Source organism: Lissotriton helveticus, chromosome 10, assembly GCF_964261635.1.
Source record: "Lissotriton helveticus chromosome 10, aLisHel1.1, whole genome shotgun sequence".
Lineage (NCBI taxonomy): Eukaryota > Metazoa > Chordata > Amphibia > Caudata > Salamandridae > Lissotriton > Lissotriton helveticus.
This window is the reverse complement of record NC_136071.1, coordinates 735,656,583-735,683,843: the sequence shown is the minus strand read 5'-3', so window position 1 is coordinate 735,683,843 and position 27,261 is coordinate 735,656,583. Positions and strand designations below refer to the sequence as shown.

The 27,261-nt window shown below is 46.8% G+C and overlaps 1 protein-coding gene across 1 annotated transcript in view; it reads right to left on the bottom strand.

The window, feature by feature from the left end:
• GTPBP4 (GTP binding protein 4) overlaps positions 1-27,261 on the bottom strand; it is a 240,503-nt gene that overhangs the window by 107,945 nt on the left and 105,297 nt on the right. Inside the window, exons 7-8 of the mRNA XM_078663297.1 lie at positions 1,498-1,689; positions 1,330-1,395 (exon numbers count right to left, since the gene is read on the bottom strand). Of these exons, the coding sequence (XP_078519423.1) occupies positions 1,330-1,395; positions 1,498-1,689 (258 nt within the window). The remainder of the gene's footprint in view (positions 1-1,329; positions 1,396-1,497; positions 1,690-27,261) is intronic.

Here is a 27,261-nt window from a genome sequence, read left to right as displayed (position 1 = left end):
TACCACCAGTTTTGACAAAGATACATTATATCTTTAGAAAACGGTATCAGCTTTCAGATATGTGAAGAATTCAGAGTGGGCATGTGCAAAGAGGAGGGGTGTGGGGGGGGAAGACAAATGGACACTGGCTACTCCCTTATTCCATAAGGAGCAGGGGGAAGGGACTACTCTTCACCAGGATGTTGCCACATCTTGACAAAGGCAAATCGGTCCTGCGCAGGGAAGGCAGATAGGTTGACACCAGAAAGATGAAAGGATAAGGTGAGAAGGTAGTAAGTGTGGAGACTGGGACACAGGTGTGACAAGGTTAGACAAACTCTGAAGGGCAGTTGAAAAGGGTTCAGATACCAACCACTACACCAAAACATGAAAATGGAAATATAATAACACTATTTTTTTCAGAAAGTCCTCAAGTATCGCAGAAGGCTACAGTAATTAAGACTTGTTACATCTGTACCTCCTTTTCCCTCTTCATCCAACACCACCGCTGGCATCTACTGGCTGCAGCCACTTCTCAGGTAACATAACACAGTGAGGTACATGGCACATAATACAGTGGAAATTATATAGTATGACACGTGATACTACATTTCCCAGTCAGAAAGCGGCAGCCGCAGCCAATAGTAGGCCAGCACATGCACAGGCTTCCAGAGAAATAGGGGCCGTTTGAGGATTTAGGCCTGACTCACGCAGAACTCACTTGTACAGCAACAGCCGTTATTGAAGCTCCTCTCATTAGTTTGCACTTGGCTTGACCCTTCACCTTTGCTTTTACCCTGCCTGGTTGCCTTTCCTGTTGTGCCTTGCTAATCTCCTTCTGACTGTCAAATTTATACCTCCCAGTCAATCACCCTCTGGGGCTCTTGTTTTGGTTTCTAAGTACTGGGTGAGCCCCAGTCGGAGGCATTTTTTTCCTATTTCCGTTCTATGGTTAAATTTAAGTACAAGGAGTTCTCTGTAGGTGGACACCTAACACTGACAAGTCTGACTCCAGATGCTGTACCTTGGAATCCAGACCAGCCCTTACAACTACTAAGCTGCAGGAGGCTCTGCCTCTCATTCCTTCACATCATCTTCCCTTTAGCTTAGGTCTTCGTAACCATCCTTCACTTAATAGAAGAGGCTGATTATAAGGAGCAGGAAGGATTAGTTTTGAAATCATCATGTTTGCAATACAGAGTCTACGACACAACTGAAGCCAGATATAAAGAGGAATCTTAATATTTTATCATATTAAGACGATCCTAAAACATGTATTTAGTATATTTATTTAGTTTAACTTTAAACAGGTACACCAATGAAAAAGAAAGTAAAAATTGAACATCAAACCTTTTCTTCCTCGGAGAGTTCTGAAACCCTCTTCACATCACACTTGTTTACAACGATGATCAATGGCTAAAACAAAGAAAGAATTCATTTTAAAAAACAGCCCACCATCAACCTGTGTAATGTGTGTGCAAACTAGTATGCCATTAAGAATTTTTAAAATAACCATACCTTATTGGCAAAAAGAGGTTTGATATTTCTGAAAAGCTCCATCTGCTCTTCCACGTTGTGTCCACACTGCTCAGACACGTCCATTATGTAAAGCACAGCAGCTCGGAGATGTGCAAGTGCAGTGATAGCCTGCATTTCAATAGTATTTCTTTCTTCCAGAGGATGATCCAAGATCCCTGGAGTATCTACTACCTGCAATTTTGAGTTGAGATATGACTGGTCACTAAATCAAAAGTAAGAATGCTAGAATAGTAATAAAGCAGTAGTGGAAATTACATTGCAAAATGTAAGATCTATGCTTTGCAAAGGTTCACTTAGTAACCGATAACAAACAACATTTATAAGAAACAACAAAAAACTACATGGTGAAACTGAAAAATCTTTTCAACAGGTTCATGCTTTCAATATAGAATTAGTTGTAAATGAGGATACACTGACAACATAAGGCAATACCCGCGAGGCGAGGAGCTGTGACCGTCCTGACCTGGTCAGAACTGGTCGATCCACCCGCCGCGCGGCCCTCCTTGGTGTGCCTGATATCGTATTCGCACTGTATCTCCTGCATTCTGTGCCATTATTATTGCATTGTTTTGGTATTTGTGCCAGCGACCTCCTTGGTTGTGCCCCCGATCTCGCCTGTGCCATTATTATTGCATTGTTGTGCCCTTAGCCCGTCTCTCCTCCCCGCTCCCTGCCGCTGCTCCCCCGCGGCCCCACCCCCGCTCCCTCCAGCATCTCCGGACCGATCCCCTCCCCACTCGCCACCCCGCTCCCGCCTCCCAGCTGCTCCTCCCTCGCTCTGCCCCCTCAACTCTCCACTTATGGCAGAGTTGCATACGCGCAGCGGGCGCGCCAAAGGTAAGCCCGTCTGCGCCCGTCCGCGCCCGTCCGCGCCCAGCGCCAGACCCCCTGGACCCCGCAGAGGCCATCCCACCCGCCAAACGTACGACGCCGCCACCCTCACTGCACTCAATACTGGCCAACTCCCAGACTGCTACCGAGCCAACCCAGGACGCACCCATGGACCCTTCACCTGCCAATCCTGCAAGTTCTGCTGCATCAAGACCTACACTGCATCCGCTCACGCCAAGCGGAGCTCCAACATCAACCACCTGAAGTGCATCCTGCTCAACACCCGCTCGGTCCACAGACACACCATTGAACTATGGAACCTACTCGACTCCACAACTCCGGACGTCGCCTTTCTCACTGAAACCTGGATGAACGCCTCATCAGCATCCGACATCGCCATAGCCATCTCTGACGGTTACAAGATCATACGAAGGGACCGCATCAATCAAACAGGAGGAGGCATCGCCATCGTCCACAAGAACACCATCCGCATCACGACCAGCTCCGACGACACCCTCACAGGCGCCGAACACCTACACTTCCAGATACACACCGAGCCCAAGACCACACTCAGTGACACCCTCATTTACAGACCCCCCAGGACCCCGCACACAATTCAGCGAAGACATCGCTGACTTTGTCAGCCCACACGCCCTCCCCTCCGATGACTACATTCTCCTAGGGGACCTCAACTTCCACCTGGAGAATAACAACGACAGGAACACCACCACCCTGCTGGACAAGCTCGCCAATATCGGACTCCAACAACTGGTGAACACCCCCACCCACTACGCCGGACACACGCTCGACCCAAACTTCTCCTCCAGCAAGCACATCTCCTTCAACCACTCCACGGGACTCCAATCGACAGACCACAGCTGCGTCCACTTCAGCTTCAGAAAGACCACGACCCACCACCACCCACAACAGATCCCCCGCAGAAGCTGGAACAAAATTACCACCGCCCAGCTCACCACATCACTAAACCAGAACCCTCCTGCCAGATCAACGGACCCCAATCAAGCAGCCAACAACCTCGCACAGTGGATCACCAACTACGCTGACGACCTAGCACCCCTGAAAAACCGTCCCAACAAACCAGGAAGCAAAAAAGCCTCCTGGTTCAACGACGACCTCAAGAACTCCAAAAAGAACTGCCGCGCCCTCGAGAAAGCCTGGCGAAGAAACCCAACCACAGACAACATGACCGCCCTCAAACTCGCCACCCGCAAACACCACCAGCTGATCCGCACCACCAAGAAGTCAGCATTCAGGGAGTGTCTAGACAATAATGCCCACAACAGCAAGGAACTCTTCAGCATCGTCAAAGAGCTCACCAACTCCAGCGCCGGCAACAACGACATCATTCCCTCACAAGACCTCTGCGACTCTCTCGCCTCGTTTTTCCACAGCAAGATCGCAGACATACACAACAGCTTCGGCGACCAGACCACTCCCCCACCCACAGAATCGAACCCCCCCACCACCACCATCCGCGCCTGGATCCCGATCAGCACCGAAGACACCATCCGCACGATGAACACCATCCACTCCGGATCGCCAACCGACCGATGCCCCCACCACATCTTCAACAAGGCCGACTCCGTCATCGCCCCTCAACTCCGGGACATCATCAACTGCTCCTTCAACACCGCCACCTTACCGGAAAGCTGGAAGCATGCTGAGCTCAGCGCCCTCCTGAAGAAACCTTCAGCAGACCCCACCGAACTTAAGAACTACCGCCCCATCTCGCTACTCCCTTTCCCCGCCAAAGTCATAGAGAAGACCGTCAACAGTCAGCTCGCCGCCTTCCTCAAGTCCAATGGTTCCCTCGACCCCTCACAGTCCAGTTTCAGAGCCAACCACAGCACCGAGAACGCCCTCATCGCAGCCACAGATGACATCCGAACCCTACTCGACAATGGGGAAACAGTGGCCCTCATCCTCCTGGACCTCTCCGCAGCGTTCGACACGGTCTGTCACCAAACCTTAATTCAACGCCTCAGCAACATCGGGATACAAGATAAGGCACTGGACTGGATCATCTCGTTCCTCGCCGGAAGAACCCAGAGAGTCCGCCTCCCCGCGTTCAGATCAGAGGCCACCGAAGTCATCTGCGGCGTACCACAAGGTTCATCGCTCAGCCCCACCCTCTTCAACGTCTACATGAGCCCCCTCGCATCCATCGCACGCCAACACAACCTCAACATCATCTCCTACGCCGACGACACCCAGCTGATCCTCTCCCTCACCAAAGACCCAACCACCGCCAGAACCAACCTACACGAAGGGATGAAAGAAGTAGCCGAGTGGATGAAGAACAGCCGCCTAAAACTGAACTCAGACAAGACGGAAGTCCTCATCCTGGGATCATCCCCCTCTGCCTGGGACGACTCCTGGTGACCCCTGGCCCTAGGCAGCGCACCCAAACCAACGGACCATGCACGAAACCTGGGCTGGTCCTAGAATCCTCCCTCTCGATGACCAGACAAGTCAACGCCGTCTCATCGTCATGTTTTAACATCCTACGCATGCTCCGAAAGATCTTCCGATGGATCCCCATCGAAACAAGGAAGACGGTCACCCAAGCACTTGTCACCAGCCACCTGGACTACGGAAACACCCTCTACACCGGAACCACAGCCAAACTGCAGGAAAGACTTCAACGCATTCAGAACGCCTCCGCACGACTCATCCTGGACATACCTCGACACAACCACATATCCGGACACCTGAGAGACCTGCACTGGCTCCCCATCAGCAAGAGGATCACATTCCGTCTCCTCACTCACGCACACAAGGCCCTCCACGACCTAGGACCCAGATACCTTAACAACCGCCTGACCTTCTACACCCCCACCCGCCAACTGCGTTCGTCCAACCAAGCCCTCGCCGCGATTCCACGCATTCGAAGATCCACCATGGGAGGTAGATCCTTCTCCTACCTGGCGGCTAAGACCTGGAATTCCCTCCCCTCCCACCTCCGTCGTACCCAGAACCACCTCTCCTTCAGGAAGCAACTCAAGACCTGGTTGTTCGATCAGTAGCGAACTCCTCTCCCCTAAGCGCCTTGAGACCCTCTGGGTGAGTAGTGCGCTATACAAATTTCTGATTGGATTGGATATAGATCTGTTAAAGTTAAAATATAAATAAAAGTCAGGATTAACGAAAATGGTGTTGTTGCTACTTACTGTTGGCAATCATATGACTACTTCTACAAGGTTGTAGAGGGCAACAGTTGCTAACTCATGGTTGGGAAAATAAAAACACGTTTGACCTGGTCGAACAGCTAACATAAAAAGTACAAGATATTCTTTACAGCCTCAAATCAATCAATCAATCAGTCATTTGTTAAGCGCACTACATATCCGTGAGGGTCTTAAGGCGCTGGGGGGGGGGGGGGAGCCGCTACTGATTGAACAGCCAGGTCTTTAGTGTCCCCCTGAAGGTCAGCAGGTCTTGGGTCTGTCGTAGGCTCGGTGGGAGGGTGTTCCATGTCTTGGTGGCGAGGTGGGAGAAGGATCTCCCGCTGGTGGTTGTTCTTTGGATGCGCGGGACGGTGGCGAGTGAGAGGTCGGCGTAGCGTAGCTGGCGGTTGGGGGTGTAGAAGGAGAGCCGTCTGTTGAGGTAGGCTGGGCCGGTCTTGTGGAGTGCCTTGTGTGCGTGAATGAGGAGCTTGAAGGATATCCTCTTGTTGACAGGGAGCCAGTGCAGGTTTCTCAAGTGGGGGGGTGATGTGGCCGGTTTTTAGGTCTCGAGACCTATCGATGCTCGCATGCGCATCGAGCGGAGCGAGAATTCAAGCGGCGAAAACATCATGAAACCACCAGCTTTTTGCTGGCGTTTTCATGCAGTTCATGTGAACCACGTGTTCAAACATGAACGCGCATCAGCCTCCCTCCATTTGCCGCACAGCACATCAAAGGGCTTCGCCCAGCGTGAGCTCTGCGGCTTCTCCTCCCCTAATTAGTCATTTTCGCCGCCGCCGTCTCGCATTTCTCCTCCCCCCTCCCCTTCTCTGCCTTCCTTTCCCGGCGCACGCATTTTTCTTCAAGCATTTCTCCTCCCTCCTCCCCCTCTACAAGACATGCACGTCACATATCGTTTGCTACCTCTTGTATTTTGTTGCTCTTGATACTTGCACAACTGTCACTATTGTCTCATGTAACGTAACGTTTGCTTTTGTAACATGCTCACTTGTTAGGGCTTGTGACCTACTTCGGCTGAGCAGCGATCTCAGTGTCAAGTCGAATTTGCAGAGTTTGAGATCGTACCCGATCTCGGACAGAGGCCGCAGGTCCGACGTGGTGCCATTGCATAACAACAAACGTTTATCTTGTGTTGTGCTCCCTCGTCGTGAACGCCTGTGTTACGTACGACTGCCATTACGTTCTCTGTCCTCTCGCAACTACGCTCTGGCTGCATTTCAATCGAATAAAGTAAAAGGTTATTTAAATACCTACGCGCACACGAATCCACTGTCGCACCCGATTCTTAAAGTTATCTGTGTTTTTCTCAAGCGTATTGCATGAGACTTGGGATATCTATCAAACGTTGCATGAAATTACAATTTCGAACACTTCTTTGAAGGCCAATGCAGTGTGAGTGATGTAAAAAAAAAAACCAAGCATTGGCATAGCCAATAGGTCTCGCCTTTGGGACCTTATAAGTACTTAGTAATTCAGCACAATATCCTTGGTGCAACAACATCAACTGTATAGGGTCCCAAAGGCGAGAACTATTGGCTATGCCAATGCTTGTTTATTGGGACCTTTCTTGGGACCTTTCTGCCCTCTGCACCACTCGTTTCCCCCCGTTTTTTGTGACCTTTCTGCCCTTTCTTGGGACCTTTGTGCCACTCGTTTCCCCCAGTTTTTGTGACTTTTCTGCCCTTTCAATGTCTCAACACCGAATGTCAATAATTTAATGCAATTTGGCGTCTCAAGTATTTTATGACTTGTAGTTTTTCTATGTGAACACTGCACATAAAAAAACCTGCCAAATTAACACTTATTACCATCCTCCACTACACAAGACTTGTATCTATGTCATTAATAGCTGTACCCAGTTAATGAGCCTTCGCTCACTCAACGGTAAGTGCAGATAAGACACCTGCTGCATGTGAGCTTTATGCGGCAGAAACACTTGCCTAGCATTACACATGAAAATTAGTCACTGAATATTCATAAAGGAGTCGCGTGGGTAATAAACATTTACCCTATAAGCATCTGTACATGGAGAGTAGTGCTGTAGATTCACATGCTCTGCATACTCTTGCCATCTAGGGTTGGGTCTGGAGTTGTGTAGGAAGCTGGCTCTGTACATACTATACCAAAGTGAAGTATAGCGTGTACAGAGCCCAGTGGAACCCCAAAGGTAGGCAGAGGTAAGGTTAGATAGCACCTCACTCTCTATTTGTGGTAGTGTGGTCGAGCAGCAAGGCTTTATCAGAGGACAGAATTAAGCATTTGTTGTACACAGTCAGCAAATTAATTCATACACTCAAAACCAGATCAATTGTTTTTGTATAAAAATATTCTTTTAGTTATTTTATTTCCTAGTGTGTTTGAATATTTTTATTGATATTTCAACATAGGGTAACAATACAGAGCCATATTGGATGGAGGGTAAAGTTTAGGTCATTCGTGCGATGTGCAGTGAAACACGAGAACAATGACAGCATTATACATCGCAATCTTCACATTCCATGATCGTCATTGCTGAAAAGAAGAAAAACTGTACATGGTACAAACAGCTGTCCCTGACTGTGTTCCCCACTAGGATGTGTCATCTGTGCCTGCAGAGCCACTAACCATCAGCCCGAATAGAGATGGCTTTGGGTGATCTAAGCAGTGGAGCAGATCATGCGATTGTGGTTCGTCTCGTGTGGCGGTTGTGTAACTAGTGGTGCGGCATAGGGGCAAGGCGTCATTATGGGCTGTTAAAGGCGTGGCATTGTCCGCTCTGTTAATGATTCTCTCGTAAATTACTCATGGGGAGAGAGAGAGCGAAGAGCCCAGCAGATATGTTCCTATAGCCCTGGGGTGTAGGTCATGGTCGCAGGACGCAGCTCATAATGCAGCTATTCAGCACTCGGTAAGTCATAGTGTGTCCTCATCGCTGTCATTCCAGCTGTGTGAGCTCCGTGGGGAGAGTATGGAGAAGAAAAAAAAGGGGGGAAAGGGGGGGGTGGAGTGGCGGGTTGCGGTCAGTGGACTTGGTGGCTCGGTGTAGCTGTCGTGGTGGGAGCGCTTCGATAGCGGTAGGTTGCAGGGGAGTCATCAGGCGTGCCTGCCTCTGCTTGTCAGGTCCCAAAATAGTGTCTGGATGATTGCGGGTGGTGTGGGATGCATGTCAGTCGTGGATTGTGGCGTCTCGTCCGTTATAGTGTGGCATCATCTGCGAGTACAGCAGTCTCCCTGTCTGGCGGTGCATGTGTATCCTGGACAGAGGCATCAGGTTCATGGTCGGTTTCGGTCGCTCTCTCTGTTGCATCTCTATCCCTCCCGGGGGGGAGTGTCAAGTGCGCGGTCTCTCAGTGATTGGCATTCTCTATGGAAGGCGCTGAGCATGTCGTCCCACAGAGTCGCAATTGGGAATTGGCGCAAACCTGCTGTCTCCTCGTTGCGGAGGATGATGCTCTCTGCTCTAGCCCAATTGTCCAGGGAGGCACGCCAGTGTTGCGCTGTGGGTGGGGTTGTACGTTTCCAATGTTTGGTAAGCAGCCTTTTAGCCGTGAGGAGATAGTTATTTTATTTCCTAGAACCAAGCAAGTGTGGCACAGGTTAAATGATAAATACTTTGCAGTAAATATACAGTTTTGATTGTAATTGTAAATGCACTTTGTTTCGACTTACATAATTGTTTCTGAGAAATGCAATGCTTTGTAAATACAGTACATATACTTTGAATGGGCTCTTTAGTAAAATACCATGCAAGTTACTTTTTAGATTACTTTTCTTACACAGTGTAGTATACCTGGATACTACACTGGGACATTTCCTGTAAACAAGTAAGTAAATGCGTTTTTGTTAGTTCGTACAATTTTAAAGAATTTCTTTAGGTTTTCCAACTCCACACTTAAAAACTTTTCACAGAAAAACAGTCAATGTTATCCTTTGGAGGAAAATAGTGTTATTGGTTTAACAGTAAGTACTTTGTTGTGGGAGTCGGTGTTCTGGGGTTAATCTCGGGGGTCCCCCAGGGTCAAGGATGCACTCTTGTTACACCCTCAGCGGCACTATGGCATCCAGGTGCAGAGTGCTGAAGCCCAAGGTTATTCAATGGGGGATAGGGGGCCTTCGGTTGGTGGCTGCTGACGAGCAGGCCATTGGGGGTAGACGTAAGCTCAGGGAAATGGGGGTTTAGACCAGCACAAAAGATGCACCCTCAGCGGTACTGGGGCGGCTGAGTGCAGTGCTGTTTTGGCATCGGAAGCACTGTAGCTTACGATGGGGTGTCTCTGGTTTGCAAAACCACTGCAGGCTCGGGGACCAAGGTCTTCTGGGTGGGACCACCACTTGGAGAGGTAAGTTGGGATCTTCAGGGTTGGTTAGACACGGTTGGTTGGGCCATTCAAGGCCCTGGGGCGTCGGGTGCAGGGGTGCCTTTTAGGGTCGGATCTTCTTACCAGCTCCTGGTCGCGGCTTGGGGGACCTTCAGGTTTGAGGCTGCAGGCGTCGGCTGGTGGCAGGTCATGGGGTCGGCGGATCGCGGGTCAGGATCGCGAAGGGGGGGGATCTCCTCTTGGTGTTGGGCCACTCAAACTCGGGCCGTGGGTGTCGGGTGCAGAGTGGTGCAGACCTGCGGATCCTTGCGGAATTGGAGTCTGTTTGAACAAATCCAGTGTTCACAGGAGGCAGTTTTTTGGATTGAAGGCAGGATGGTCCTCCAGGTTTGTCAAGGTTGCTGGCTGCAGGACACACCGGGATTTCTCTGGAGCAGGTTCGAGGTGGGGACAGGCCGGAAGGGCTGGGGCCAAGTCAGTGGGCGTCCTCCTCTTGTTACCTTCGGCACGGCTGTTCGGTCCTGCTTTTCTTCTTGCAGGTCCTTGTCTGAGGAAGCAAGGTTCAGGGTTGCCCCTAAATACTAGATCTAGGGACGTTACTGGTAGGGAAAAAGGTTGGGACCAATGGGTCCCTTCCCTGGGGTGGGTACACCCCCTATTATGCCACCCTCCAGTGGGAGGGGGGCATAAGCCTTTCCCTGGTTGGCTGGGTCCCCCCCATCTGAAAGATGGTGTGGACAGAGTTGTGCTTCACCCCCCCCCCCCCGAGGGGTGGAGTTGGCAGAGGTAGGCACACCTCTCTTCCTCACTTGTTTTTACCGCCGGTTCTCCCACCCAAAGTGGGGGTCAGAACCAGTGGGGACTGGTTGCTGAAAGCAGCAAGTGGCCTGTAAACCCTGCACATCCTAGGGGAGGAGACTTGGCACCTGGTCCTAGGATGTGCATTGTTTCAGGCCCACCCCAAGAGCAGCAGGCTCTCGACCCAGGGGTCCAGGAACACGTCTGGTGGTGGCAGCTGAAAGCAGCCACTCAGCCTGGACACTAGTGGAAGGTCGGTTTTCAGGGAGGATCTCTAAGATGCCCTCTGTGTGCATTTTGTCATTAAATCCCATTAGGCTGCCTTCCTCCCACCTCACACGTCTCTTTGCCCCTGGGCACCTTTCTCTGTTCCCTCCCTGAACTCTCCCTTTCCCCTCTTATACAGCACCCCAAATTTGGCAACCCGGTCCTGAAGATGATAAAGATTAAATAGGATTGAAACGCTGTTGACCGATCTTACCGCGCAACTCACGGCGCACATTCAACTTTGGTTCATAAAAAGTTTAAAATCTTGTTTAATCACTGTAATGAATTATTCTTGCTGAACCATTGATCCTTGTACATATTTTTTCATCACCTTGTCACCTTGCGTCTCTCGCTGTGCTTTTCACTTGTCACTCGCGCCGTCACTCATTGCATCACGAGCACAAGATGCACCAAGTCCCTTTGGGTTGCCTTCGCAATTTATGCTCACAGTGCTGATATAACTGTTATGTATAAACTGTGGTTTTAAATATATGATGCCATGAGCACTTTTGAAAAACTACCGGGAGTCTCCCCTTTTTGCTTCTTCCTTGTAATGTCGTGTACATACATATGTATTTGCCTTCCTCATTGAATCCGGTTGAGGCATTATTGTAAATTTCGCTAAGTCCATTTTTAGACATTATAAGTGCAGTAATGCCATAAAGAGCATATTGTATTCGGAGTTTGTAACTACGAACTCCACAGCCCTATAATAGCTTTTCTGAAAACTAGGAAGTTGGGAATCAAACTTCTCAGCACTTTAAACCCACTCCGCTGCCAGTGTGGGATTTAATGAAAAATGCACTCAGAGGGCCTCTTAGAGATGCCCCCTGCAAAACGACCTAGTGTCCAGGCTGAGTGGCTGCTCGCCAGCTGCCACCACCAGACATGTTTCTGGACCCCTGGGTCGAGAGCCTGCTGCTCATGAAGGGGAATACTTCAATGGCTTGCCGCCTTTGTGAGCTTCCCCAGGTCACTTGCTGCTTTCAGCAACTTGTCCCCACTGGTTCTGACCCCCACTTTGGGCAGGATAACCGGCGGGAAAAACAAGTGAGGAAGAGAGGTGTGCCCACCTCTGCAAAAACCACACCTTCAGGTGGGGGAGAATAGGTGAAGCACAACTCTCAGTCCCCACCATCTTGCAGATGGGGGGGGACTTAGCCAACCAGAGAAAGCATTATGCACCCCTCCGACTGGAGGGTGGCATAATGGGGGGTGTACCCAACCCAAGGAAGGGAACCATTGGTCCCAACCTTTTTACCTACCTGTGTCACCCCACAATCTAGTATTTAGGAGCACCCCTGAACCTTGCTTCCTCAGACAAGAACCTGCAACAAGAAAAGAAGAAGGACCGAACAGCCATGCCGAAGCTAACAAGAGCAAGACGCCCTCTGACTTGACCCCAGCCCTACCAGCCTGTCTCCACCTGGACCTGCTCCTGCGAAATCCTGGTGTATCCTTCAGCCAGCAACCTCGAAAATCCCGGCAGGCCTGCCTGCCTTCAACCACACAGAATGTGTCTCCCGTGAAAACCGATTTGTTCAAACAACAGAATCCAGGTCCGCAAGGATCCGAGGGTCTGCACCAGACGTCCACGGCCCGAGTTCAAGTGGCCCAACACCAAGAGGAGGTCCCCCCCGGTGATCCTGACATGAGATCCGGCAACCCCAGACCTGCCTCAAGCCTCCAGCCGATGCCTGCAGCCTCAAACCGGAAGATCCCCCCCTACCGCGACGAGAAGCTGTTAAGAAGATCCCACCCTAAAAGGCACCCCTGCACCGGACGCCCCACAGCCTCGGGTGGCCCAACCAACGGTGCCTAACTAACGCCCAAGATCCCAACTTACCTCTCCAAGGGGTGGTCGCACCTAGAAGACCTTCGTCACCGAGCCCGAAGTGTTTTTGCAAACCGGAGACTCCCCATTGAAAGCTACAGGGCTTCCGACACCAAAACAGCACTCTGCACCCAGCTGCCCCAGTGCAGCTGTGGGTGCAACTTTTGTGCTGGCCTAAACCCCCATTTGCCCTGAGCTGAAGTCCAGGAGCTTTGCTCCCACAACCCAGTGGCCAGCTCACCGGCAACCTCCAACCGGAGGCCCCCTATCCCCAATTGGATAACATTGGGCCTCAGCACCTGGCCGCCCAAGTGCCACTGAGGGTGCAACCAGAGTGCATCATTGGCCCTGGGGACCCCTGTGTCTAACCCCAGAAAACCAACTTCCACAATAAAGTATTTACCTTTGAACCGATAAAACTATTTTCCTCCACAATGTTTTTTCTGTAAAAAGTGTAGAGTTGAAAAACGTAAAGGAATGCTTTAAAATCATACTAACAAAAACGCTTTTACTTACCTGTTTACAGGAAATATCCCAGTGCATACTGCACTGTGTAAGAAAAGTAATCTCTAAAGTAACTTACCTGTAATTTTACTAAAAACCCTATACAAAGTATATCTACTGTATTCTGAAAAGTATTGCATTATCAGTAACACTATTGTAATCAAATCAAAGTACATTTACAATTCAAACTGTGTTACAACTGTATATTTACTGCAAAGTATTTATCACTTACCTGTGCTAGGCTTGCTTGCTTCTAAAAAATAAAATAACTAAAAGAATATTTTTATACAAAAACAATTGGTCTGAAGTTCAGTCTTTGAGTGTGTGAATTAATTTGCTGACTGAGTGTGTACAACAAATACTTAACACTGACCTCTGATAAAGCCTTACGGCTCAACCCACACTACCACAAATAGAGAGTGAGGTGCTCTACTTTACCTCTGCCTACTTTTTGGGTTCCACTTGACTCTGTGCACACTATACCTCACTTTGTTACAGTATATACAGAGCCAGCTTCCTACAGGAATGTTCATACATTCTTCAGGTCAATTAAGATAACCAAACTCTATGACCTCAAGAGCCACATTGCTAAATTGAGAGCTTTGGCGTCTGGGTATCTGATTTGTCCTTGATTCTGAGTGAGAAGGTCAGGCCTGTTGGGGAGCTTCTCAAGAGGAACCACCGAGAGATCTGAAAGTGCTATGAACCAATGCTGACGCACCCAAGTGGGAGCTACTAGGATCATGGTGAGAGATGTTTGCCTGAGTCTCCAAACCAGAAAGGGAATGGGAGAGAGGTGGAAAAGCGTAGGCAAATATCCCTGACCAACTCAACCATAATGCGCTGCCCTTGGATAGTGGGTGTGGGTACCTGGAGGTGAAGTTTGGGCATTTCCAGTTTTAGTCTGTGGCAAAACGTTCTACTTGAAGAAAACCGCACTTTTGAAAGCAGGGAAGGAGGACTTGTTGGTGGAGTTTCCACTGGTGGGTTTGTTGCTGCATCCTGCTGAGGTCTGCAAAATAGTTGTCTGCTTCTGGCAGATATTCTGCCAAGAGCATAATGTGGTGTGAAGGAACCCAGCTCCATATGTTCTGAAACAACTGTGATAGTTGAGAGGACTGAGTGTGTCCCCTGTTTAAAAAAAAAAAAATTGCTGTCATATTGTCAATCCGGACTAGGACAACCTTGTGAGAGATGAGGAAGGAAAGCTTTTAGCGCTAGGGAGATCGCCTGAAGCTCCAAGTAGTTAGTGGGTAGGGATTGATGTAGGGCATCTCACATACCTTGTGCTGTGAGGTCCTGTAGATGGCCATCCAAACATATCTATGATGAGTCTGTTGTGAGAATGAGGCGGGGAACAGGGTCGAGAAAAGACCACCCTTTTAGCAAGTTCTTGGTGTTCCACCACTACAGAGAACGGTTAGCGCGGCGGTCCACAACACTAGGGGACATATGTATGAAGCTATTTTGCGTTCGCAAACAGGCCAATTCACAGAATCACCAGTTTGCAATTGCAAAAAAGGTCTTTTCTATGTACCAAACCCTATTTTGTGATTCTGTAACCGGTTACCGAATTGCAAAATGGGTTTGCTATTTGGAAGGGGAGTATTTAGGGACCCCTTCCAAATACCGAATTGTAGCAGTATGTATAAATGTTTTGTGACCATGAATGCGGTGGCAAATCATTTCCATTTTACCTTTGTGAATGGTGGCAAAAACATTTTTTAAAAGCAGGCTGGGGTCCCATGGACCACAGCCTTTCAAAAATTGAAAAGAATGTTTTTTCTTCTTTTAAAGGCAGTCAGTTTTCCTTTAAGGAAAACAGGCTGCATTAAAGAAAAAAAAATACGATTGCTATATTGAAAAGCAATCACAAACATCGTGGTCTGCGGACCCTAGCAGGCCACCATCACCATGAGTTCTGCAATTTCTATGGGGTCACAAACTACGACCTACCTAATTCATGTTAATGAAGTAGGTAGATTTGCGCCCCCTAGGAATTGCTAAAATAAACTTAGTGTCATACATTAGGAATAGCGATTACCTAATTACGATTTGCAGAAAATCGCAATTTAATAATCAATATTCCTAATGGTGATGCATGTGGCCCTAGACTCTGGAGGTGACCCTGTGATTGAGACCACTGCCGAGCTAGACATTGCTGCAGGTGACGCATGAGTGACGACACATGTGCAATCTCTCGTGGGGAACTACGGCAACACAAGAGGCCATCATTCCAAGCAGACGCATGACTGTCCGAACTGTAAGAGTTCGGGTTGGCTGGAACTGTGGTAGAGTTACCTGAAAGTTCTGAACTCAAACAGGATTGGGATAAACAAGTCCTGTGTGTGGAGGATCACCCTTAAGGTAGGTTGAATTTGGAGAGGTTGAAGGTGAAACTTGGGAAGGTTCATTGTGAATCCTAGTCTGTGAAGTAGATTCACTGTCAATTGAGTGCATTGTAGACACTAAAAGCAGGTACTGGCTTTGATGAGCCAATTGTCCAGGTATGGAAATACATGAACGCTTTGCGCAGATGTACTGCAACTACTGCCAAACATTTTGTGAAAACTCAAGGTGCTGTGGTCACCCCGAATGGTAGAACTTTGAATTGTTAATGTTTGTCTGCTATGACGAATCTGATGTATTTGCGGTGTGCATGGTGTATTGGTATATGAAAAAATAGGACTAGTGTTGCCATAAAGTTGTTCTGTTGGAGTAACATTCTGTAGAGTAACCATATTGAAAGGTTCTGACAGAATGTATTGGTTCCGGGGAGCGGAGATCTAAGATTGGTCTTAGTGACCAGTCTTTTTGGGAATGAGAAAATACAGCTAGCATACCCCTAGTCCCTGATATTGAAGAAGGGCAGGTTGTATAGCCCCTTTAAGAAAGAGGGCTTTGACTTCTTTTTTCAGAAGTGTTAGATGATCTTGTGACAATCAGTAAGTGTGAGGTGGGATATTGGGTGGAGTATAAATAAGCTCCAGACAATAGTCATGTTGGAAAAGGCTAGTACCCATTGGTCTGTGGTGATGGATTCTAAGACTGGGTGGAAATATTGTAGTCTGCCCCCGACAGATGTTGAATCAATAGGGGGGCATGATTGGGTAGTCACTGCTTAGCACTGGGTGTTGCTCCGCCTGTGGAGGCAGCCCTGCCCCTTCCTTTGTTGTTTCCACCTCTAAAGAAGTCCTTACTGTATGCAGACTGGCCTTGTTTTGTTGGGAGGCGGAGCCGTCTGAAGTGGTGGATTTGTATGCACCCCTGTAGCCTAGGCCACAAATAGACCCTCAGAGCTGTGGTCTGAAACGCTCCCACAGCTTTAGCGCTGTCCCCGTCCATTTTCATTTATCAAGGGTAGGGTCTACTTATGGCCCACAAAGGTGCGCTTTGTTGAAAGGCATATTGAGAACTGCTTGCTGGACTTCTGGTTTGAAACCTGAACACCTAAGCCATGCATGCTGTGTTAAGAGCACACTGGTATCCGCTGCATCTAGTGCACATCGGATGGAGTTTTTGGTGATGGACTGACCTTATGTGACACATTTGTCCCCTCTCGCTGTGTTCCTCTGAGAGGTACTGTAGCACTTCATCCATCTCATCCCAATATGGTCTGTCAATCATAGCGGACCAGAAGGACTTGGGAATTGGCAATACACCAATGATTAGCTGCCTGTACTGCCACTCCTTTCCCAGCTGCGTCTATTAGCTTGCTTTCTCTTTTATGAGCCATTGTGGGACCTGCCCTCTGATAAAAAAAAGTGGCTCAGAAGGAGATGGCTTGTATTTTTTGTCCACCCGTGGGGCAAGAACTCTCATACGGACGGACTGGTTCTGTAAAATATCGTCTGCATGCCTTATCATGCTAGGAAGCATAGGTAAATACTGGGTGGCCCTATGTGTAGAAGATAGGGTGTCAAACAAAAAAATCATGTTGCAGGGATTGTTTGTGAAGCTCAACATTGTGGATTGAAGCTGCCCTAGCAACGACTTGTTGGAAAGAAATGGAGTCTATAAATCCAGATCCCTGGAGGTAAAGTGGTTCAGTGTCCTATGCATCCCACAGGTCAGGATCCCCATATGGCCTGTGTAACCCCCCAACCATCATCTTTACCTGGTGACCCTGGAGGTGTATCATCAAGTGGGTTACATGCTGGAGATGTAGGTGGGCAAGGAGGGGGTAGAGATGTTGGAGGAGGAGGCCGATGTGTAGGACTGGTGGCTTGTCCTTCATTGTCCTCTTTCTTTTGCGAGATAGAGCGGTCTAGTGCTTCTTGAAAGGACAGCTTCCTCTTTGGTGGTGGAGAAGCAAAGATCTGTCCTGTACCTTTATGGATCTGAATTTTCAACTGTAAAATGTTAATGTTCTAGAAAATGGGTTTGACCGGAGACATGGAAGCTGAGGAAAATGTAAAGTCTTTCAGCCCGTAATTATCGGACCTTAAGGTTTTGATGTATGTAGGAAATCGCTGGCTCTGTATATACTAAACCAAAGAAAGGTATAGTGTGAACAGAGTCCAGAAAGTCCCCAGAAGTATAGCAGAGGCTAAATTAGGTAAGTACTAACAGTTCTCTTAGTGGTAGGGTGGGCGAGCAGTTAGGCTTATCCAGAGATTGTGTTAAGCATTTATTGTATTCACTCAATCAAAACTGATACAGAAACTGAATCCAGACCAATTGGGTAAGTATAACAAGCATTTGGAATGCAATAGGTTTAGCATTACCAACAGTTTGAGGTATTGGCGTTGCAAATAATAATACAACGCCTATAGCTCATACTTTCAGTAATGCAAAACCTAGTGCATTGCAAATGCTTGCGTAGTGAGCCAGCATTGTATGTCTCAGTGCAGTACCTCAAGCAGCTCCTAGAGGTCCCTAGTAAGCAAGGCACCAGCACTGCATGTCTCAGTGCAGTACCGCAAACTGCTCCAAGAGGTCACTTGTGAGCAAGGCACCAGAACTGCGGACCTCTTTTGATCACATCATACTGGACCCAGCAGAAGATATGGTAAATCCCCCTACACATCATGCATTGCATGCAAGACAGTACTACAAGTACATTCAAATAGCTATGTCCATATATACAGTTAGTAGCTATGAAATGTGAAAAGAATTATTACATTCATTTCGGATTAGGTTGAACTCTTTATAGAGCTGATGAAGGGAGATTTATAGACGGTCTCGTATAAATGTGAGATGTTCTATTGAGCCAAGTGACCACTGCCAGCCTAGCTTAGGGCAAGTGTATGCAGTGCCTGAATCCTTTTAAGAAAAGAGAGCCTTGAGGCTGTAATTAAAACCTAGGGAGTAACAACACATGTAACAGGGGGTGTCCTCATGGGACGCTACAAGAAGAGACAAGGGGGTACTAAGGAGGGACTAGTAAGTCTATTGACCAATGAAAAAAGCCGCCATTTACAAAGGACAGGGACAGGAGCCAATTAAGAAGATGGGCGGAAAGTGGGCAGACCTTTATGCACATACCCTGAATACTCTTAAGGAAAAATGGGCAATTCAATAAAACCTTGGAGGCTTAGGTAACAGGAACATTTTCATGAGATAAGATTTCTGCAAAAAAGTGTCCATCTCAGTTGCTTTTGTATATGTGAAACGTTTCTCAGTACCCACTTATGTTACACATTTTTTACATAAATTTGTATCCAAAAAGCAAACACCCGTTCCGTATTTGTATTTTTTGCCCTCTTCCTTCTTTAGATAGATTCTTTTGGGAATATTTTGATTAATTCTGTAATTTATTTGAAAAGAGGCCATTAATTAGGGCTCTCATAATTTGCTTTGAACTATCCATCAAATTCTCAAATCCTGAATACATGTCTCGAAGAGACCTAAAAAAGGTATACTTGTATTTTATTTCTAGAACCACGCAGGACTTGGTACAGGTAGGTACAGTATACTTGGAATTCAGATATCACTGTAACTCAAACTACTTTTTTTTTTTAACAGTAATTACTTTAGGAATACTTTTTAGTTACTTTTGGATTACTTGGGAGTACTGGGGTGGTATGCCTAGATAACACATTACGATCTCCTACATACACCAAAACCTCAGGGACCGAAAATCTCTTAACAAGGGTTCCTATGGGAAAACAAGCATTGAAAATGCAATAGGTCTCACCCTCGTTTAAGTTAAAGCAATTCGGTTTGTAATTAGGTGGCTTTTTGGCTTTGCTTTTTTTAGTGTCTTTCAAACCTTCATGTACATAACAAGCATATGTATGCATATATGTATGCATGCATTCATATTTATATAGATTTGCAGATGTATATATATATATATGTTTATGTATGTATGTATGTATGTATGTATGTATGTATGTATGTATGTATGTATACACAATCGAACAACAAGAGAGTAAGGGTATAAGTATTCACTCTCTTACCCCTAATATTAGTATTGATAATCAACAGGAGAGTGAAACAACAGCGAAACACCTCCAGAATTCATGTGAGGGACTAACTGGGAAAGAAAGGTGAGGGAGAAGCACACAGTGTAATTTTTAAGAACCCTCACTCACCAACCTAGTGGTGACATGCTTCATCATCGGGTTCCCACTGGAAGGACCTAGCGTCCCTCCAGTGTGCTACAACGCCTGGTTACAGCAGAGCTGGTTATTGTGTGTGTTGAAGTGATAAATACCCAATTGTGCTAAGTGAGTGCAAAAAAAGGGGGGAGTTAAAAAAAAGCGTAGTTGTGACCGTCAACTATTTTATTAATAGTCCAACCAACACTAGTTAAAAACAGGTGATGAGTGGACTCATAGGTATAATCTCATTTATTAGAGACCCCTAGTCCTCAATTTAATCAGATTTGGTCAACATGTTTCTGCTACTAGAGCCCGAGTCGCTCAGCATTCTTCAGGACCAGTAATGTAATCCTCCGGCGGTATGCACGCGCTAAGGTGCATCCAACCGTGAGGATATTAGTGTGAAAAAGAAATAAAAAAGTGAGAAGTAAAATGTATTACTTATACTCACGGCAAATGCCGTTTTTAGGCTTGCTCAGCTATTTGAGTCCTCGGGCCGCGGATGTGTGCAGATTAGGTACATTGTGGGGAGCCGACTAGGACGAAATTATCCAAGTCGTGAAGATTACCCCTGCCGCAGTGCCCAGGGAGCAAAATCCTTGCATTACTAAAATAACGCAGCGTGAAGATAACCCCCTGACGCGTCCGCCCATGTAGAGCGTCTACAGGCGCCTCCTGTATTTGGCCTCAGCAAATAGCTGAGCAAGCCTAAAAACGGCGTTTGCCGTGAGTATAAGTAATACATTTTACTTCTCACTTTTTTATTTTCACCCCCCGCGCTGTGGTAAATAAATAAATAATACCTCTATTTTTGACTAGATATAACAATAACAGATAGCTCAATAAATAAGAGTCAAGATTCGAGGTAGTAGGAGTTTGCAGGTTTAATACAGCATAAAGGACAGGAACAGGACAACCTGCACAGGAATAGGATGGCAGCTAGCTAGCACAACGGGGTAAGGGGGAAGAAGTGGTGGCTTTAATAACAGTGTACAAGCATATATATACTTAAACAAAATACATGATGTTCAATACAATAGGCGTAGCAGTAGGCAGGGCCTGTAGCAGTCGCGAAAGATAAGGCTGAAGTGGGTGTAACAAGAGGCGTGAACAGGGCGTATACATAGACATGTGATGTAAACGTAACAGAATATGTCATAAATGGGGCGGAAACATGGAGGGGGCTACCTAAGGAGCCGGGACCTCTAACCTAATGGTGCGCGCAAACTGACAATGACGTGTTACTAGGGAGAAGCTGGGGGCTATGACTTCTGCGCTAGAAGGAGAGACTGAAGTCTGGAGAGTCAGAGCGACATGTACCTAAACACTATCTAGTATCTGATGTTTAGAGAACATGTTGATAGAATCCAAAAGTTATCAGGGTAAAGGCTAACAGACTCTAAGACTGGTGCATGCATAATTCTACATGTAGTGCGTGTTGAGGAATATTAAATGACCATTAATACAGTATTTCTCTTACATGGAGACGTAAAGGCTAGACCATGACGGAAACTATTGATGCGATTCAGTAGCTTAGGAATGCAGGGAAGGAGGACTGGACTGATAACTAGAATCATAACATACTCTTGGCAGACTGGCAGGCAGAGCCAGGCCGAGCCGGGCACTGTGAGGCAGGAAGTAAGTGAAGGGTCAGGGATACAGGTGGGGGCTGTATCGCTCCTCAGCGAGGGTTCAGGAGACAGGAGCTGAATCTGAGTCCGGGCCCTTTTTGAGGCCTAGAAACGGGGACTTTCAATGAAATAACGTGCACACTGAGAAACGTGGCAACGTAGCTTTACATAGGCTCAATACTCGTAGCTTTCACGAGAACTGGAAACTGGCATACTAGAGATGGACACAACTGTAATTGCGTCTTTAATCGATGATGGGGAATACATATGCATATTAATCATGCACATATAACATAACATGGGGAACACGTAGGGACACAGAACATGGCAAAATTTACTTTTCCACATTCCCTCCTTGTCACTACGTTTCCATCAGGAAACATCAATATTCATGATACCATCTATCATTTCATACAGTATCATTTGCTCGTCTCGAATTTTCTTGGAACGGGATTTAGGACGGGACTTGGGACTAGGAATACAAGAGGTAGCACAAATGCCGCAAATCGCAGGGCCACATTGTATACAGAGGCAGCAACTGAATATGATCGCTACTGCAATACCTAGAAATGACAATACTTTCCATCCCCAGGCAGAAATTATACTCCAAAACCAACCGGACCATGTCCAGGTGCCTGGATTCTGGTGTAACTGATGTGCAATTTTATGAAGTCTGGTTATAGCTGAATAAACAGACGGCGCGTTTTTAGGAATGAAAATGCAGCAACTAGATCCGATGACTCTACATGCTCCTCCTCTATCGGCCAGTATGACGTCAAGAACGAGACGATTTTGGAGCACGACAAATCTCATAGCAGATTGCTCTTCGGTTAAGTTACCTAGAGCAGAGGCAGTCTCATTCACTACTGCTTCAAGGGTTCTGGTTAATCTACGTATTAACTTACTATTCTGGATAGGTCCTATAAAGAAAAAGAATCCTTTATTGAAGTCTGTATACTGTTCTAGAGCAGTTTCAGTTTGATCGACAATTGGGGACTCGATCTCCCTTCTATGTCTTATATGTACTAGATGTGTGTTTCTATGATAATCAGATGGGGCTAGGAAAACTGGTGGCAGTAGGAAGGCAATGTAACAGGTTCCCTCCCAATCGAGGGGCAGACGAACATATGCGGTCTGACCACAAACAAAATAAGAATGACGTGAAGCTTTGAAAATAAATTTCCCACTGTCACTATACTTGACAATAGTAGTACAATCACTATGTCCTACATGTACGGAACCATTATTTCTGACACATAATTCGCCTTTGACTGGTAGTACTGAAATAGCAGGTAAGTCTGGAGTAGGATCAGACTGAACATTCAGGACCATAAAATTCGAAGAATAATTACCCAAATTATAAACTTCATTTTCTAGATCTAACCCTGTTCTGTGGGGAAGACCTTGCTTGTCTGGAAAACATGTACTGTTCAGAAAGGACATATCATTTGAAGATGACGTTAACATGGACCAGGCTCCACATGAGCCATTATGTGAGAACGGATAAGGAAACAGTGGCAGAACTCCCTTCGGTGTCTGGAAAGGGGGGAGTCGACCACACACCCAACAATTAGTGGCATTGCTGGTCTGGTGTGAATAATGTAGCATGCGGATAAATGAATTGTTGCGCATAGCAAGACGATAGGATAGTTCGTGAGGAGGCAGATCACTAAACGTGTGCTCTACTGTAGCATTAGAAGACTTATTTACATGAGAAATTGGAAAACATAAATGGAATGCATAACTCGTGCAGGTAACCATTAAGCTGAGAAACAATATAAAACTTAGAAAAACGATACATCGGATTGAGTTTTGACTAACTCTCTCACTATGGGGGTCTATTTCATACATGTCAGATACCTGTCTAACCGTTTCACCTAGGGGAGGACTTAGACAATTAAACTGGCTGACTTATTTTACTAGACCGTAACTTCTTTTTATACTCCTGCTGCGGAGTTTCCTCTAACAGGGGAGGCTTTGAATCAATGTCATTTGCGGGACAGTCCTTAAGAATAGTATCTTGGCAGTCTTTAAAATCTTGACAATCCTTGGAAAAGTTCTTGGAAACAGTTTGTAGTGGGAGTCCGTGAAATTTCTTAACGTGCGACAGATGCACCCACCCCTTCCTGCCTTCCAACTTGACGGCAGTGCGGGTGGTTAAAAGGACTAACTTCGGCTCCTTCCAACGAGGCTCCAGCGGACTTGAACGATCAAAATTTCGGATTAGGACCAGGGTGCCGGGAAGGATCTCGTGTGGCTTGACTTCAGTATTGTCGGGAAATGCGGCGGCAACCTGTGAACGACAAGAGTGTAGGGCAGACATCAAGGAAGCTAGGTAATCTGTCAGCATATTACTGGAAACATCTGTAATACTTCGGGGTCTAGGTGTACCCCACATATTTGGGGGGCGGCCGAATACGACCTCATAAGGGGACAGGCCTGACCTGGAATGTGCGACCATGCGCATATAAAACAGAGCGACTGGCAGGGCAACTAACCATTCTACACCTTTTTCTTGACAGATTTTAGCAATGCGGATTTTCAAGGTTTGATTATGTCTCTCTACGAGACCGGCTGCTTCTGGATGGCGTACACAATGGAACTTCCACTGGTACCCTAACAAAAGGGAAACGTGCTTCATCAGTTCAGATGAGAATGGCTGGCCGTTATCAGAATATACGACCCTAGGGAGTCCATAGCGGGGGAAGAACTCACGAACCAACTGCTTGGCAGTGGTCGCGGCTGTGTAATCTGGAACTGGATATGCTTCTGTCCACCTGGACAAAGCGCATACAACTACAAGGACATACTTGAAACCTCGACATCGCTCCATCTGAATATAATCCATCTGGAGGACTTCAAAAGGGTGGTCAGGGGGCTGGAATCCACCTTGTTCCACCGGGACACTTTTACCTGGATTGAACTGGCAACATATCATACAGGTACGGACTTTCTGCTTGGCTGCAGCTCGTAAATGCTTGTTGAACCAAATGTTCTGAATACTGTCTAACATGGCTTTTTCTCCTAAGTGTGCTGGACTATGTGCGGTATTGATAATGACTTGAACCATTGAGTCGGGGAGAAACCATGTGGCTTTTCCCTTCGTCAACCATCCCTGATCTGTCTGGACCCCTCCTTGTTCGGACCATTTCTTGATTTCTTCGGGAGTAGCATGTAACTGGATATCTATGACATCTTGTGTAGGGTCCTTAACTGTCATACAAGTAGTCTGTTCTGGAATGGATGTCGGTGTCTTGTTAACTGGTATGTCTGGAGTCTGAGCTGTAAGCTTGGCTGTTCGATCTGCTAGATCATTACCTTGGGAAATAATGTCTGTAACTTTCGTATGTGCTTTGCATTTCATGATGGCAATAGATGTCGGTAAATGTATTGCATCTAACAGAGCTTGAATAAGGAGACCATGCTGAATCTTGGTTCCATGAGAAGTCATGAAACCTCTCTCCTGCCAGAGCACTCCGAAGTCGTGTACAACTCCGAATGCGTAGCGTGAATCTGTGTAAATATTAACTTTCAGGTTCTTGGCGTGTATGCAGGCTTGTGTCAGAGCAACTAGCTCTGCTGCTTGAGCAGACAGGGTGTCAATACGGTGTGTTTCAATAACTTCAGTGTCAGTAGTCACTGCATACGCGGCTACTAGTTCTCCTGTACTTGTTCTCATACATGAACCATCCACATAAAGTGTCAGGTCGGGATCTGGTAATGGAATATCTGTCAGATCTTGTCTTGGCTTAGTCATAGTGTTAACAACTTCCACACAATCATGTGTGGCAGGATTCGAAGTAACTGACGGTAACAGTGTAGCAGGATTTAGAACGTTGCAGCGTCTGATTTCTATGTGTGGCTGGAACAGTGTCAGTTCATAACCTGTCAAACGTGCAATTGTCAAGTGCTGAGTCTGTGTTCGGTTTAAAAGAACTTCCACGGAGTGTGGAACTTGTACTGTCAGGGAGTGTCCTAATACTATGGAATCACTTTGCCTGATAGCTAGTGCTGTGGCTGCAACTGACTTGAGGCACGCAGGCAGAGCCTGGGCTACTGGATCTAGTGTGCTCGAAAAATAAGCACAGGGCTTGTATTGTCCTGCTTGATCTTGTGTGAGAACAGATAATGCTGTACCATCACGTTCTGTGACAAAAAGGGCAAAAGGCTTACTGTAGTTCGGTGTAGCTAGAACAGGAGCTTGGCATAAAGCTTTCTTTAACTCATTGAAACTAAGTGTATGTTCAGATGTCCAAGGGAGGACAGTCGATACGGCTGCCTCCTGTGTCGTTAACTGTATCAGTGGCTTGGCTAGAAATGCATACTGAGGAATCCATTGTCTGCAGTAAGAAGTAAGGCCGATAAAAGCACGTACCTCCTTCTGAGTCTTGGGCTGTGGAAGACTTGCTATTAACTGGATACGGTCGGGTGTCAACTGCCTACCCCACTTGGACAGTAAGTGGCCTAAGTAGATCACTTGCTGGACACAGAATTGAAGCTTCGAAGGGGACACCTTGTGCCCCATCTCGGCTAGGAAATACAGGACCGTAAGTGATGCTCGTTCGCAAGCACGTTCAGAACGGGCTGTGATCAGTAGATCATCGACATACTGGAGCAGGGCAGTGTCAGTTGGCATATGAATGTTGTCTAGTTGTCTCTTAAGTGCTTGACTGTAAATGCTAGGACTTTCTGTGAAACCTTGAGGAGCTCGTGTGAATTTATAGCTCCTTCCATTTAAACAAAAACCGAAAAGGTACTGGCTGTCTGGATGAATGGGGACACTGAAAAATGCATTCTTGAGGTCGATTACAGTAAAAAATATTGCCTCAGAATCAATAGCTGTCAATAGGGACGAGATATCTGGAACAACTGGATACTGGGGAATAATACATTTATTGAGTTCTCGAAGGTCAATCACTAATCGATATACTGGGGGTGCATTTGGATCAGTACGTTTCATGACTGGAATGATCGGAGAATTACATACATTGGAGTCAGTTTCTACAACTACTCCTTGAGCCATGAGCTCGTCAATAATTTTGGATAAGGCTGCTACAGCCTCAGGTGGCAATCTGTACTGTCTGATTCGTGGCAAGACTATACCTTGCTTGAGAGTCACACGATGAGGTGTGATTTGCATGAAACCAACATCAGTTGGACCTTGCGCCCATAGATGCTGCGGGACATTAGACAATCTCGGATCAAAATCTCGTAATACATAGTGACCCTTGAAGTCACGTAAAAACAAACGTATTCCCTCTGGGGAACAGCAAATAACTGCACCTAATTCTTTCAGTGTCTTAATGCCTAACAAATTTTCTGGACATGACTTCGTAAGCAATAGGTCAGTAGTTCGGGACAATGGACCTACTTCTAGAGTAACTGGTTTGGAAATCTCGTTAACAATAGGCTTTCCTGAAAATCCAAGGGAAACATTTCTAGAGCCTGAGAGCGGAGCCCCTGGAACCTCGTCGTGACTTATAGTAGTCCTACTTGCCCCTGTATCAATCAGAAACTTTCTGTCTTTCCCTAATACTGGACTATGAACATAGGGACCTTCTTGATCTACAGGAATCTTGATGAGAGGCAAGCCTACCTCCCTCTCTAGGCTGTTTCATGAATACGCTTGATACTCTGGATACTCTGTCTGTGCATACTGGTACATCTGCTGTGTAACATGCTGTGTTGCAGCGATAGGCTGCGGTGCTGGAACTGTCTGTTGTGCATTCTGTGGTTGAGAAGTCTGTGAAACTTGTTCTTGTCTAGGCGGACGTGGTCTTTCTTTAGTTTTACCAGTGGCTATATTGTGTTTCAGAACTGCAC